Source organism: Cephus cinctus, unplaced genomic scaffold (assembly GCF_000341935.2).
Source record: "Cephus cinctus unplaced genomic scaffold, Ccin1 Ccin1_scaffold0457, whole genome shotgun sequence".
Classification (NCBI taxonomy): domain Eukaryota; kingdom Metazoa; phylum Arthropoda; class Insecta; order Hymenoptera; family Cephidae; genus Cephus; species Cephus cinctus.
The window spans coordinates 1,241,108-1,255,766 of NW_014333134.1; the positions used below are offsets into that span (position 1 = coordinate 1,241,108).

Genomic DNA, 14,659 nt, shown 5'->3' on the forward strand with positions numbered 1-14,659 from the left:
CAAAAATGGAGAACGAGTCATTGTTAGAAGCAGAAATTACTTTTTTTTTTATTATAGAATATCGATTGGGCACTAGTTGTCGGGGATTTATTGGTAGGGCCTTATTATATGTACATTGGGTATATGCAATAAGAAAAAGTAAAGAAAGTATTATAAACAACGGAACACAATAGCAAAGATATTACTTTACATAACAGATGCCTTTGGCAATGAGTGCGGGTCAATTAGATTCGTAGAATTGCTGTCTTAGCCGATGGATTTGCCGGTTTTTTAAATTAATTTCTTGGTGCTAAACTGCTATTACCTGGTGCCACCGACATCTCACCACCTTGTGTGTTGTCACGCTGTGGACTCTGCAATTGTAACGTCATGTTAAAAAAATGTTCTATTATTGGATACTCTTAAGTGACTCAATGATCTACCTTTACATGAATTTGATGTTTGAGCATGGCTGCTCTTAAGATTAACATGCGAGTACGTCTTTGATACTCCTTGCCTACGCTGATCGATTTCTCAAAGGTTGTGCTACGTTGATCCACATCTTTGGCATAAAGAATCTGAAACGCATGTGACTTTTATTGATGAACCATTAGCGTTTCCTTTTAATGACATATTAGGAAAGATCTTTAATCGAATTGTTTATGGCTTTAAGATAGTGGATTGTAGAATACTGGTACCTTATTGTGCGAATCGATGCGAGCTTGAATCTGTCCGTCGAGTATTAATTGCATTAGCTCGTCCTCCAGGGCCGAAACTGTTCTATTAAAGGCAGTCGCCATTCGTCGCATATCAGCGCTTAAATAGGGACTAAAATATTGGATCAAAGCTCTGTTTCGTATCTGTGTGTAAAGCAAATTAACGTGTGGCGCTATGTACATATCCAGGAGTATGTTGTCTTTTATTTCATCCAGCAATTTCAAGCAGGAAGCGTACTTAGATTCGTAGAACTTGAAGATAATATCTCTGAGCTGGGGTTCCAGTTCAAGAAATAATTTGAATGAGCTACTAAATATAACTTGTTTTTGCAATTCGTGTCTATCGAAAGTTGCCAGAGCACAAAGTCCACCGTACAAGGCAATATTCCCTGGCGAGAGAAGTTCTGGGCAGTCACAATGGTCTAAGGAAGCTTGTAAAAAATGCTTTGCAGCCATTTTGTATCTCTTTGTTGCCAACTTTGCTAATCCTGCTGCTACTTGGAGCTTTGTTATTATTGACTGATTGTTATCTTTGCCATGAACGTCTGGGAAGTCGGGCGTGCTTTCAGCTTTACTCACGTAGCAAAGTACGTGCGACCAGTTTTGAAGATACACAGAGACCTTTATTACATTAAGGCACATGTTAACTACGTGCTTGCCACTTGTGCAATAGTCACGGGCTCTTGAATAACATTTGAGAGCATTGCTCAGGTCGCCACAATCCAAATAGTGATCACCCAGATCATCGTGACCTCTCCTTATACTTTCTTTGATAGAATTGCTTTTATAGTTTTTCAAATCGGTGTCAAACTTCTCTAGTTTTAAAGCAGCTTTCTTAGATCGTGTTTCTACCCACATTTGATCTATAGTTGGTATGTCCTGAGATGTAGATTGAGCAGCAATATCTGGCAAGCCTGGGGTGCCAACAGTTTGCAATAGCTTTTTGTGTAGTATCTGATATAGTGATACATTGTATGTGGTCATCACATAAGTGATTGCCATTTTTAAGGCCTCCAATCTTAGCATTGGACAATGATCTGCTATATAAATAAGTCTATATAATTTAGCCAGCCCGTTGTAACTATTAGCATAGACCTCTAGGTCCTAGAAGAATAAACATATTTTTGAGATCACACTTAATAAATTGTAACGATAAGGTTTTAGATAAGTGATATTAAAAAATAAATATGTAAAACTTGGTACTCTAAAAATAATAATACTATATAATAGTACCAATCATGATTTTAATGAAAAATTTGTTCAAGAAGAAAAATAGAAATGTCCTAATAAAATCATCGTACCAATGTGGGATTCTCCACGATATACGGCTCTTCTTCAGTATTATCGTTATCCTCTGTAGGTGCATCGACTTGCATGGGCTCAACGGCATTTTGCTGTAAAAACGAAAACATTATGTTAAAGAACCAGCATGCAGCTTGAATAAAAGTGACCCTGTGATATAAAAAAGGAATAATCGCTAAATCTCATGAAGCGGGTCATCTGTCAAAACTAACCCCAATTTTTCTACAATTTCTCTAACCGTGTCCGACACAAAATAATTTCCAACGGTCGGATCGGTGAATTACCTGAAAGAGCATAACCTGAATCGGTAGCGGCATTTTCTGCGATCTCCTCTCTCCTCGATTGTTCGGAAAATTCACAGAAAAACAAATATTTTCACTCAAATTTTCACAATCGAGCTATTATATATCAGCGACACATATTGCCATCTTGGAAACGTTTAAGCACGTTAAGTCACTATAGCTATCGCCTGGCGCAGCACCTGCGGAGTGCAAATTTCGATTCTCTCTAATTCTCTCTAACAATTGGCATATTTATTTGTTTTTAGGGTCGGTTTACAATTATGCCGTGCAATTCGATTAAATCCGAAATAAGTGGATTTATATGTGAACTAATAAATAAATTGTACATAGTGTCATTCTTATTAACGAAAATTATTTAGGGTCGGAGCGCTATCCGACTTAAGAATACTTAAAAGTTAACCTGTTTGTGTAGGTATATTCATTTTTCCTTTTGATATTTGTTTTTCTTAGAAAATTAAACTTTCAATTTCTTCTCACGTTGTGATAATATATAACAGCTTATTATACACTGATAAAGTTACATAGGTAAGCCAAAGATGAGCAGACGTTTAATATGTTAAATACTTTAGCGCATAAATTAGTATATAACGTATAAATATTGAAAAGACAAGTTGTTATTTTCATTATAACAATTCTGAACTGAGTTCCTAGTTCGGTCTACATTCTCTTTCATTATTATTATTATTATTCTTTTTTGCTATTTCAGGTTTTACACTCCATAATGCCAGATAGTTCACCAATAACTCCTGGTACTTCAAAATCCAACGATATAAACGAAAAATGCAGACGTGGAAAGCGAGCATCAAGGAAAAAACATGTTGATAATGTATTTAAGAATGATGCTCTGGAACTCATTAGTACAAGAGAAAATGTCTGTGTTATTCCAAAAAAGGCAAAAATTTCTAAACCCTCGAAAGCTGCAGCTGCGTCATCAAAAAATTACAAAGATGCCCTGGAGCCTGTTATCATTGCAATGGAAAATGTCAGTGTTATTCCAAAAAAGACAAAATCTTGTAAATCAGCAAAAGCTCCAGCTGCATCATCGGCAGCTGGTATGGATGGTCCAGAGTTTCTTATGAATGTAACAAAAAATCTTAAAGTTAGTTCAAAGAAGACAATATATTTTAAACCATTGAAAGCTTCAACTGAATCATCAACCAACGGTAACAATACCCTGGAACATCTTATTAATGCAACAGAAGACTTTAATGTTATTTCAAGAAAGGCAAAATCTTTTAAGTCATCAAAAAGTACAGCTATAACATCAACAAATGATATAAAACCTTCCAATCACATTGTGTCTGGAGCAGTAAGCCCAAAAGTACATGCAGTAAAAGTTAAGAAATCTAAGAAGGCAGAGAAACAATTGGAACAAAAAATACCCAATGTTGTATCCACAGACTGCACTGATCATATACCACTACAGCAACTTCAGGAACATGTTATAGCTGTAAATAAGGTATGTATTAGAGACATCATCTGAAACAAGCATAACTATATAACTTTATATTAAATCTATTTAAGTCCAAATTTATATTATGTTAATGAGACCATTATATTATCAGTACAAACAGAAAGGGGCTATGGCGACAAGGAAGCATACTAGAGAAAAAATCAATAAATTTTTTAGTGAAGATATTAAGAGTAATAACCAGAAAAAACAGGAGATATCTGATAAAGAAAAAAATAGCTCTGAAGAAGTAGAAAATGTTAAAACAACCAGTTGTAGTAAAATGATAAAGAAAACGGAGACGAATGAACATCAAGCTAAAAGTTCAAAGAAAGTACGAAAGTCATTTGTAGATTATATATCACTCGAAGAGGCGCATAATATTTTACAGAAGCAACATGACGGAGAAGGCGAGTACATTGAAGGCAATATACGTATTAATCGTAGATTTTCGAATCATGCATATCTGGCAATAACAGACGGAGAACAGGATCTTTTAATTATTGGACTTCAAGATAGAAATCGTGCATTAGACGGAGATTTGGTTATCGCAAAGGTAAATCCAGAAGAAGAGTGGTATGCTTCTGAGGGAGATAAAAAGCAAAAAACTGGTGTCGTGGTGTACATTTTGGAAAAGGTGCATCCGAGAAAAGCTATTGGTTTCCTGAAGCCAACGTCTAATAAGGATAAATCAGCTTTAGTCTTTCAATCTCGTGATGTAAGATTTCCACTTTTGATAATCGACTCAAAAACATTACCTCCAAACTTCAAGAAGCATCCTGACGAGTTTGCAGAAGTTCTGTTCCTTGCTGAATTAACAAACTGGAAGAGTCTTCCATTTGCTAAAGGGTAAATAACAGTGTTTCATATTTATGACTTTGACACTTTAATTGTGGGATTCCGTTTTCTATTATAAGTTTGACACTTGTTTGCCACTCCACAGAAAAATTCTAACAATGGTGGGTAACGTAGGAGATTTGGAAGTAGAGACCAACGCCATATTACTTCAGAATGATTTGGATCCTTCACCTTATGACGAGTCATTAACAAAAGGACTACCATCTGGAGACTACGTACCAACTAGCGCCGATATCGAAAATCGGGAAGACTGGAGGGACAAATGTATATTTTCAATTGATCCTGCCACTGCCGTAGACTTGGATGATGCGCTTTCTTGCACACGTTTGAGCAACGGCAATTTTGAAGTAAAGATTTCATAATTTCTTCAAGCATCTCCTACTTCTTTATGTATCTATTAAACTCTTACTCCTTAGGACTGGAAATAGTTTCACTGGAGTAAGAGCTTATTAAAGCTACTCTAATTTCAGATAGGAATACATATTTCGGACGTGACGCATTTCTTAACAGCTTTTTCTTTTTCACCACTGGACGAAGCAGTCGCGAAACGTGCCACTACAATTTACCTAGCCAATACAACTTACCATATGTTACCAAAGAACTTGTGTCAAGCATGTTCTCTACTTCCTGGTGTAGACAGATTGGCATTCTCAGTTATATTAGAAATGACTCCGGAAGCGGAAGTGATAAAGCATCGTTTCGCTAAAGTAGTAATGAACTCATGTTGCCAAATGTCATACGAGCAAGCACAGGCGTTCATTGAAAATCCATTGAAGGATTGGTCGACAGATGAATCCTTGCTTATCAGTGGTAAATGGAAATCATCAGAAATTTGTGATACTGTAATTAATTTGTACAAGTTATCGCTGATATTGCGAAAAAAGAGATTTGACAACGGAGCCCTAAGAATCGATCAGCCAAAGATCCGTATTAATATAGATCGGACCACAGGTCTGCCGATATCATACGGTCTAGAGAAATTGCAAGATAGTAATCGGTACATTAATTTATATTATTCAATAATTACAACATATTTCATTAATCCTCTGTTATATACTTTGAACTAGTACACTTTCCAAAACTAAAACACTGTATCGAGTTATGTATTCTTTTGCTGTAGGCTTATCGAGGAATTCATGTTGCTGGCAAATATGACAGTTGCTACGCACCTATACAAAACCATACCAGAATATGCATTACTACGTAAGCACACACCACCACTGGGCCTAGTACTGCGAAGAATTCAGGAATCATTGCAGAAATTTGGAATTCACTTGGATATAGAAAGTGCTGGTAGTTTACAAGCCAGCTTGTCACGGTATGAGTGTAAGCCAGTATCTCAATCGAAGGAAGATCAATGTGTATCACAGTATCAGAGTATGGTACTTAATGCATTATGCGCCAGAGCAATGACAGTAAGAATTTAATTTATTATTAAAGAATAAAATAAATATTTGTAATATAAATACTACTCGTATCTCATAATTTCTATTATTCTCTCTAATTATCGTTATTCTTACTACTTTTAAGCCTGCCAAGTATAAGTGCTCATCCATGTTATCCAATGAAGAGACCTTATGCCATTATGCTTTAAATATTCCACTGTATACGCATTTTACATCACCCATTCGGAGATACGCTGATTGCATAGTGCACAGGTTATTATATTCGACGATTTCGAATGTTCCATTACCTGAAGCGTGGTCTGCTAAATTGTGTTCAAAGTAAGTCGAACTTAAATTCAGTAATATTTTTAATTATTTAATTGGCTTCCTATTCTTTGATCATGTTTTATTCTATTAATACTAATTGCATGTTCATGCAGGATCGCTGCTAATTGTAACAAACAGAAGACTAATGCAAAAAACGCACAAGATCAGAGTAACGAATTGTACTTTATATTTTTACTTGATTTAATGGGTCCGGTTAATACCATTGCGATAGTGATGGACGTAAAGGACCGTTGCGTTGATGTGCTCCTTTGTCAAATGGGTATGAAATTACGGATCTACTTTGCGGACATTAAAGAAGAAGTGAACGTTAAATATTCCGAGGAGTATTTCGTCCCAACAATAACACTCGAATGGAAGAATCATTCTATCGATCAGGTAATTGTTATCGTTTGAATTCTTTTTCTTGTCATTTTGAGAATCTCTACTGGATGACAAGATAATAATGTTCTAAATAGTAGTATTACATTTTTGCTATACAATACACGGATTTAATTGGCAATTATTTTTATATATTTCAGGTAATTAATATGTTTAGTATTATTCCCGTTCAAATTGAAAAACATCCATCTGCGTATCGATTATTTGGGATACCATTGCCTCCTGTACAAATTGAGTCATCCACGTAATGATAAGAGACAAGTCTGTGCGCGCAGTTTAGTATTATATGACTTTGAACAAGACGCGAAAAGATTAGCGCAAACAGTTTTCTCAATTGTTTTTATCATTTTCAAAACCGAAAAGCTTCGTGATTTTTATCTTGTGAAAAACAATTTACAATGAAGTTATTGGGTTGGCATGAAAGTAATGAGACATTCTAGAAAACTTGACACATGTCCTTTTTTAAATTGTTTTTGACCATATTTAAGTATGTTGTAGAACATTCTAGATACTTCCGCTCTGTGGGTATATAGAATAGAATATGGTCAAAAACAATTAATTCAAAAAAGGACATGTGTCGAGTTTTCTAGAGTGTCTCATTACTTTCATGCCAACCCAATATATAATATTTTGACAATGATTTACACTCGACTGTTAACAAGCTCTTAAAGGCGCTCGAAATATCTTACAGCGCGATGAAATTAAATTTTTTTTAATCTTCGGATTCTTTTTTAATTCATTTTATCTTTTTTATGCTGTTAATCAATCACGTCATGATTAATATAATACGTAACGCGCGTAAGTAATTGTGAGTAATGTTTCTGTAAAGAAACGTTGAAAAAATTTTACTACTGTTATTTTTTATTAAAAAAAAAAAAATAAGAACAGTTTGTCATTTACAGAACAAAAACAATCATGTGTACGCTTGGATTTAAAATATATGAAGATTTTTATTTCAAAACTCTTGTAACTATCCTCGTTTGTTCTTTATTGTAGAGAGGTTCTTACACATTTTTCTTTTTTCGAGACACACATTTATTCGAGTCGTCTCTTTTGTTTGTAGAATATAAGGAAACATTTAAAATACATCTTATCACCGTGAGATAATATGAATTATTAAATTTTCGTCTGAGAATTTCTAACAGCGGACTATGAAGTATTGATACAGATTTATTATAGAAAAATTTAATCGCATATAACTGCTTTTCTTAAAGATACTCTATGCGTACGTAATGTATCTATGTACAGGATGTTCAAATTAATAGTCAACACTACAGAGTGGATTCTCTGACAATCACTGAGTAAAAATATACAAACATGATTGCATAGATAAAACGAAATCCATTTTTGATACCTACCTGTATAATATATATTTGTGAACCTTTCATGATTGAGCTTCAAGATTATTAATCATATCATCCTCTGCGCTTTCTTAGACAAACAATAATCCAAATGTCCGGTCATTTTTAATTCAGTGACTATCAAAGCAATGTCGGTGCATCCTGTCTAGAGTATGGAGAATAATATTTTAAAATAAGACATTGCTTACAGATTGTTCCATCGACATAAATCCACTTTCAAAGTAGATGTCGTTTCTTTCCAATGGAATCACCCTGTATATATAATCTATAGCTGATTTCAATTACCTTTCCCGATCATTTACCGCCCACTATTTATCTCTATTACTTTTATGTGACAAAATTTACTCGCTGTTCAAGCCAAAATACAAGAGTTGATTATGAATATTCCTAAAAGAACAGAACGTTATAACATTTGGAACTTCCTAAAGCGTCTTTACGGACGAGGAAATCCGCGACTAAAAATCAACAGCTCAAGTAGTTTTTAACATATAGCACTTTTACATGAAGAATTTACTGAAAAATATACTTAAAGGTGTTCATTTAACTCTTGTTCTATAGTTAGTATGGTAGTTCAATAATAAATGTAATTGATAAATTAAATGAGCACCTCTGGTATTTGACGGTTTTAGTATATTTATTTAACAATGATCAAAATGTATATACTAGTGCAATACTCCAGTAAGAAATTAAAGATTCGATAAAAAGAATCATGGTCAAATTCATAAGCCCAGATGTGAGCACGAACACAATATAGTATTTCAATAGAACACATAAGTGTTAATTAAACTTTAGTATTGAATCAAAGTAACAAAGTTTTTATGCTTTTTCCAGAACCTTCACTTTTGTTTGAGGTTTATAATAACTTCATTCAAATACAAGATTTTTAAAATTCCTTCTCTTTTAGGTTTTAATCAAAGAGGAATTTCCATTAGACTGTTATGCAATACTGTTACAGTTAAAGTATTGAAATATAATAAGTTCTCTAAACCATAAAAGTATACTAGCAAGCCAGTATCGCATTGCCTCCTCAAGTATGAAAATAATTAACCAATTGGTTGCGCAACAAAGAAAATCATAATTTTGTTCCATCTTCATCCCTTCATGTGTTACCTGGGAAGAAATTTATTTCTAAGTTTCTATTTTCATCGATTCAGAGACACTGCCATAACAAGCTTTATCGCACTGACTTTATATCTCGGGAATCATCACTATTGTTCAGATTTATCAGTTACATTAGCGTTACACTAGGTATTCACTATAAATTTTTTATTACGCACACTAGGACTCGTACGTGGTAACGAAACTATTCCTAGAATCCACTTTTATAAGATAAGGTTAATGAGAGAGAAAAAAATCACCCAACAAGCATCTCAAAAAGATATTAGGATCACGAGTAATTTTTTATGAACCAATGGCCAAGAACCAAGTAACCAAGAATTACTGATTACACATTCTCTCTTCTAGGGTGCTAAGCGATACGTCTCACGTAAAAGTGATAGCGTTGGAAACCAAACAGTCTTTTCGATTTATTCGTTATCGCTTACATAAATATATTAAGATATTAAAAAGAAATTAAAGCACAGATTTCAAACATAACTTATTGATCGTCATAATAGAACAGTATCTCAAGATATAATAAGAATGTACATGAAGCTAACCTAGTTCGCCGTTCATTCTATTCTCATCGAAGGAGCGTGGCCAAGTAAAAGGTATTTCCTTTTGCTTTCTTCTCTGCATCAATTTTAACATCCGTATCGTTAGCTCGATCTCTGTGACTGTTGGTTTTGGGATTTATTGCGATGCTCATAATTAACCAGTCGCTGTCCCACGAGATACTTATCGTTCTTTATATGCTCGTAGAGCTTTTTGAATTGACGTATCTGGAAGCTAACGAGGACGCACACCAGGCTAACCAATAGTAGGAAAGGATAGAGGCGTCGCGCTATGAGAATCTGGGTCTGTAGATTTGTCACAACTAGTGGAACTATTCCATAGGCGATCGCGTAAGGAATTGCCAGAGCAAGTCCAAAGCAACAGATAACTGGTGCTGCTAATTCCGTCACGACAAATTTCAAGTCCATCTCCCTGATGCCATCATTGTAGGCCCGCTCGATCGCGAGACGAAGTCTCCATTCCGGACCCATCATTGTTACAGCTGTTGCTATTTTCGTGTACAGGACGCCGAGGGCCCAGTCTTGCCACACGAATAGTATTGGATTTTGTTCAAGAGGTACTCGCAAAGGCACTACTACGACTTGTTCCAGGAGCAAGCCAAATAGGAGCGGAATCACTCCGACGAGAAGGACAAAGGCGACTGAGGCTTTTACTCCCAGGATTGCCCAATGCTTTATTCTGTCCAGGACAGCTCGACGTCCACGTGGTAACCACGAGAAGGCTAGGGCTAGACCTCGCACGGCTGCCCAGCAAACGTAGGTACCGCAGGCTACTGTGTACACCTCGTGCACTCTTCCGGATAGGGTTACCACACTTTCGGTTCCATCTGGAAAGAGTAGTTTGTCTGAGTGGGGACGGTTATGAATCTATGCTTTTGTTGTAACTTAAAGATGATTCATGTTGATTGATCATGAATGAAACGTAACGCGTTGTACTCACCATTGCTGAAAAGTGTTGGTGGCAGCACCGGTGGCGATGGTGCTGGTGCTCCGACCATCCACAGTGCCATTACTCGGCGACCTAACCAAACTGGTAGGGTCATCGCGATCAGGCTAGCCACGACTAAAGATATGCATACGCAGAAGAGTAATCCTACTAATCTAGCAGGGAACCATCGTGGTCTTATATAAGGTTGAAAGTCTGTCTCTCTGCCCGCTTCTCTGTGCATGAGTGCTTGATGTGCAGCACCTAAGCCTGGATGTTGTGCTTCCTCAATGACTGCTGGACCTGGTTCGTCAGCTTGGTCTTTGAGGAGGTAGGATTGCAGATCTAATAACCATGCTACCACACGACACCAACCTCTAACCAGAGCTTTGAGCCAGGTGCGCGTGTGGGATTGCTCCAACAAAGCAGGAAGAATGACTTGGAGTAATAGAAGCTCAAGAGACAATTCGCTGACCTGTTTATATAATTCGAAGAGTGGGTGAAACAAATTTTTAATATAAAATGTGTTATGATTCACGCTATAAAAAAAAATCTTACCTGAGCTTCACTCTGTACAGTTACGGTGTAGGGTAGGAATCCTGGCCATGCCCATTTCAGTAGCCTTATCGGTAACCAGAGCATAAGAAGAATAGCTGTACCAAATATAACAGCGGAAGCGACGAGTCTTCTAGCGTGTCTCAAAATTGGCAAGTGTATCATCTCCTGAATCGGAGAGAAGTCCGGGTCGTTCAAGTTCCTCAGGAACCAGAGTACACCAGGTCTCAGAACCTCTCGTAAAAGTAGGATAAAAGAGGCGAAGTGATAGATGTACACCATTCCAACCAACCAATGAATAAACATGGATGTGCCTGGGGCAAATCTAAAGGAGGATTCTCTGTCTTTCAAAGTTGCGTCGAACATTGCCAAGGAACAAATGTCCAGCCACCATCCGCACACTAAAGGTAGTACTCCAATTTCGACAACGGATAACAGGGAGACTTTCACCACGACATAGCAAAGGCCTAGGATTCGTTGAGAACGTTGCTGACCCAGTAGCGCCGCCAGGGTATGAAGTACAACGAGGCATAAACCGATTACGCAGTAACCGCAGAGGGTAGTCACTAGGCCTTCAAAATGAGAGGCAGCTGCATGTTCTTGCATGCCTAATCCTGCTATTGCAAAGTGGCCGATGTGATATGGACAAAATGCAAACACCTGAGAACAGAGAAAGTTGGAATTTAATACAGAGATTTGAGCTTAATTTTACTGGTCGCTAGTATCGTTTGGTAAACTAACCATAATGAATAAAGTGTTTAATGAGATAACCCAGAAAACATGCTCCAGGAATACGAGTGAACCATCCAAACCAAGCAGACGTTCCCATGTTAATTCTTCAGCAGGTCGATCCCATTCCATTGGGTTCCAGTTAGCCTCTTCTGCTTCAACTTGTTCCTGAGGTTGGCCTCTCCAGCCTCCATCTGCAGCAGCATTTGGTTGGGCACCATCTATCCCAGGTTCATCCCTCGGTGGAAGAGGTTCATCTCCCCTTGGCATTCTGTCAGGCTCGCCAATATCCGCAGGTTCAGGTATATTAACCTCTCGTGGTTCATGAGCATCCATGTTGTTACCTGGCGCATAATTTTCATTCAAAATTATCATTGTGATACATTCATAATTGTCATTCAAAAAAAGGATTCAATTGTACTGCAAACGAAAATGCTACCTTCAACAATATATACAAGTGGCTGTGGAACTACAGGATCATCCACAAAATGTGGTACGTTGTTATTATTTGGAGCATCTGGTTGCTGAATTCCTTGTTGACCCTGAAATAAATTATTTGCTGGTAGTGGTTGTACATTGTCAGCAAAAGCTCCCCTTTCATCTTGTGGAAGGTCTTCTACAAATGGCGGTACATTGTTGTTATGCGGAGCTTCCGGATGTTGGATTCCTCGATGACCCTGAGCCTGTTGAGGCCGTCCATCGTTCTGGTTAAGATTATTGTCCGGTTGTAATTGTGCATTCCCAATATAAGGTCCTCTTTCTTCTCGTAACGGAACTTCTGGGAATAGTGGTATGTTGTTGTTATTTGGAGCTTCCGGTTGCTGGACTCCCTGTTGAGCCTGAACCTGTTGAGGTCGTCTGTCATCCTGGCGGGGATTATTAATTGGTTCCAATTGTACATTGCCACCGTAAGGTCCTCTTTCCTCTCGTGGAGGATCTTCTACGAATGGTGGTATGTTGTTGTTATCCTGAGCTTCTGGTTGTTGAATTGCTTGTTGGTTGTGGGCTTGCTGGGGTTGTCCACCAGGTTGAGGAGGATTGTCTACTGGTGGCAGCTGTACATTATCTCTTTCAAGCCAATCAGGACCACCCGCGTGTAAAATTTGTTCACGAAGCCAGACTAAGCCAATAAAAGCAAACAGAGTGCAGGTCACTACAAAACATCCATGGAAAACGTCGGAAGAAACGTTTTCTGTCGATAGCATCTCCATCGGCAGCGACATTATCTGCGATCAGAAAAACATGCTGTTGATCTTCTTGTACTTATTTCATACATAGTCATTTATGTTGTGTATTAAAACTATTATATTACCCGGACTAGATCGAGGGAACCACTGAACAGTGTTCGATAAGTACGACAGGCAGTTAATGGAACAACTCCAAGCCATGCAATGGCTACCAGGGTGTAGTGTAGCCAGTATTTCACTGCAGTGGCTATACTTGACAGCAAACCACCCACGACATCGCGCAATGGCAAGCGTCGAGGCATGTCTGGACTGTATATTGGAGTAAATGAAAACCGATAACCACACAGCTCGCAGTATTCCTTGCGCGAGTACCGCATCCATTGTACCAAGCACTCCTGATGTATCCATTTTATACTACCGGTACAAATGCAAGGATGGAACAGAGGTCTGTCAGCCAGACCCTCTGATCTACAGACCCTGCATATGTCTGCACCCAACATGTCCTCCGTCATGTTTGCGCCTTTTAAAGACAACTGTCACGTCAATTGTTTTCAATAGCAGATCAGCAATCCTAAAGATATTTAGAAACAACATGAAATCCTTGTAAACATAACGGCAAATGGTAAAACTGCAAAATAGGACTCTTCCCTGAAGGGTTACATGTAAAAAAAACTAAGAAATCTATAGCTAACTTCAAGAAGGAGTCGTATTCCATGGTTTAGCTGGAAAAATTCATCTAATATACAATGAAAAATGATTTAAATTGAATAACTTCCTGTACTCATATTACATTGACAATACATGAAATATGAAACTAGATTGTGCAACATGAAATCTAGGTAAGAATTCTATTTATCATTGGTATATAGGTCATTGTCATATAGATAGAAATGTAGATACAATGAAATATATTCAAATTATTACAGTTGACAGGAGACTGAAATATATTATTTAAATATGACAAAGCATTTATACAGTAATTATACAAGGCTAATTTTGATAATGATACAGCAAATGGAGTCATAATACAATAATTACAAGGTAACTATAGACCAATTATATTGAAAGCATTCAGTCACTTGCAATAGTAATTAATGTGTTTGTCAAATCACTGCAATGACGTTCTCAGATTGTAAATACATTTTACGTGTAAAAAATCAGGTTACCATCCAGGACAACAGAGTTTTCATTAAATGGCAAAAGTGCGTCGTCCCAAAACAAAATGATATTTCTAACGAGACTCGTAATTTAGAGCCAAATTAATGTGTATATGAGATCCATTAATATAATAAATATGAGTACTTACGTGTCTTCTCCTTAAAAATACATCAAAACGAAAACTGTTATGCAAAATATCGAAAAATATTCACTGCTACTTCCAGCTGTTTCTCTCTAGACATTTTGACAGGCTCGTCAATAGAGAAACATTAATGTCACCAGACTACTGGAAGAAGGAGAATAGAATTTTATTGATAGGCACGTTCAGCAGAAACACCGTTGAGGGAGCAAAT

The 14,659-nt window shown here is 37.1% G+C and overlaps 3 protein-coding genes across 7 annotated transcripts; 1 reads left to right on the plus strand and 2 right to left on the minus strand.

The window, feature by feature from the left end:
* Nucleotides 1–20: 20 nt before the first annotated feature.
* Nucleotides 21–2,454, minus strand: LOC107267870 (COP9 signalosome complex subunit 1). Of its 2 annotated transcripts, none has more exons than XM_015740039.2 (5): nucleotides 2,297–2,454; nucleotides 1,997–2,089; nucleotides 678–1,799; nucleotides 423–557; nucleotides 21–353 (listed from the first exon to the last, which is right to left on the minus strand). In XM_015740039.2, exons 1-5 carry the CDS (start codon nucleotides 2,312–2,314, stop codon nucleotides 276–278), a joined length of 1,446 nt encoding a protein of 481 aa, XP_015595525.1. In that variant the 5' UTR covers nucleotides 2,315–2,454; the 3' UTR covers nucleotides 21–275. The 2 variants fall into 2 exon arrangements, with proteins under 2 accessions (XP_015595525.1, XP_015595524.1); XM_015740038.2 differs by having other exon boundaries at nucleotides 2,282–2,454.
* A 57-nt stretch (nucleotides 2,455–2,511) lies between these two features.
* On the plus strand, nucleotides 2,512–7,028 carry LOC107267869 (DIS3-like exonuclease 2). Of its 3 annotated transcripts, none has more exons than XM_025085111.1 (10): nucleotides 2,512–2,707; nucleotides 2,817–2,824; nucleotides 3,006–3,758; nucleotides 3,865–4,598; nucleotides 4,693–4,954; nucleotides 5,078–5,604; nucleotides 5,728–6,022; nucleotides 6,138–6,331; nucleotides 6,433–6,715; nucleotides 6,859–7,028. In XM_025085111.1, exons 3-10 carry the CDS (start codon nucleotides 3,021–3,023, stop codon nucleotides 6,964–6,966), a joined length of 3,141 nt encoding a protein of 1,046 aa, XP_024940879.1. In that variant the 5' UTR covers nucleotides 2,512–2,707; nucleotides 2,817–2,824; nucleotides 3,006–3,020; the 3' UTR covers nucleotides 6,967–7,028. The 3 variants fall into 3 exon arrangements, with proteins under 3 accessions (XP_024940879.1, XP_015595522.1, XP_015595523.1); XM_015740036.2 differs by having other exon boundaries at nucleotides 2,513–2,707; nucleotides 2,797–2,824; XM_015740037.2 differs by lacking the exon at nucleotides 2,817–2,824 and having other exon boundaries at nucleotides 2,513–2,707.
* A 620-nt stretch (nucleotides 7,029–7,648) lies between these two features.
* LOC107267868 (E3 ubiquitin-protein ligase MARCH6) lies at nucleotides 7,649–14,592 on the minus strand. 2 transcript variants are annotated; one of them, XM_025085110.1, is made up of 8 exons: nucleotides 14,455–14,592; nucleotides 13,274–13,719; nucleotides 12,594–13,187; nucleotides 12,401–12,503; nucleotides 11,974–12,305; nucleotides 11,236–11,892; nucleotides 10,693–11,152; nucleotides 9,837–10,579 (listed from the first exon to the last, which is right to left on the minus strand). In XM_025085110.1, the coding sequence occupies exons 2-8, from the start codon at nucleotides 13,658–13,660 to the stop codon at nucleotides 9,837–9,839; spliced, it is 3,276 nt and encodes a 1,091-aa protein (XP_024940878.1). In that variant the 5' UTR covers nucleotides 13,661–13,719; nucleotides 14,455–14,592. The 2 variants fall into 2 exon arrangements, with proteins under 2 accessions (XP_015595521.1, XP_024940878.1); XM_015740035.2 differs by having other exon boundaries at nucleotides 7,649–10,579; nucleotides 12,401–13,187.
* Nucleotides 14,593–14,659: the final 67 nt, after the last annotated feature.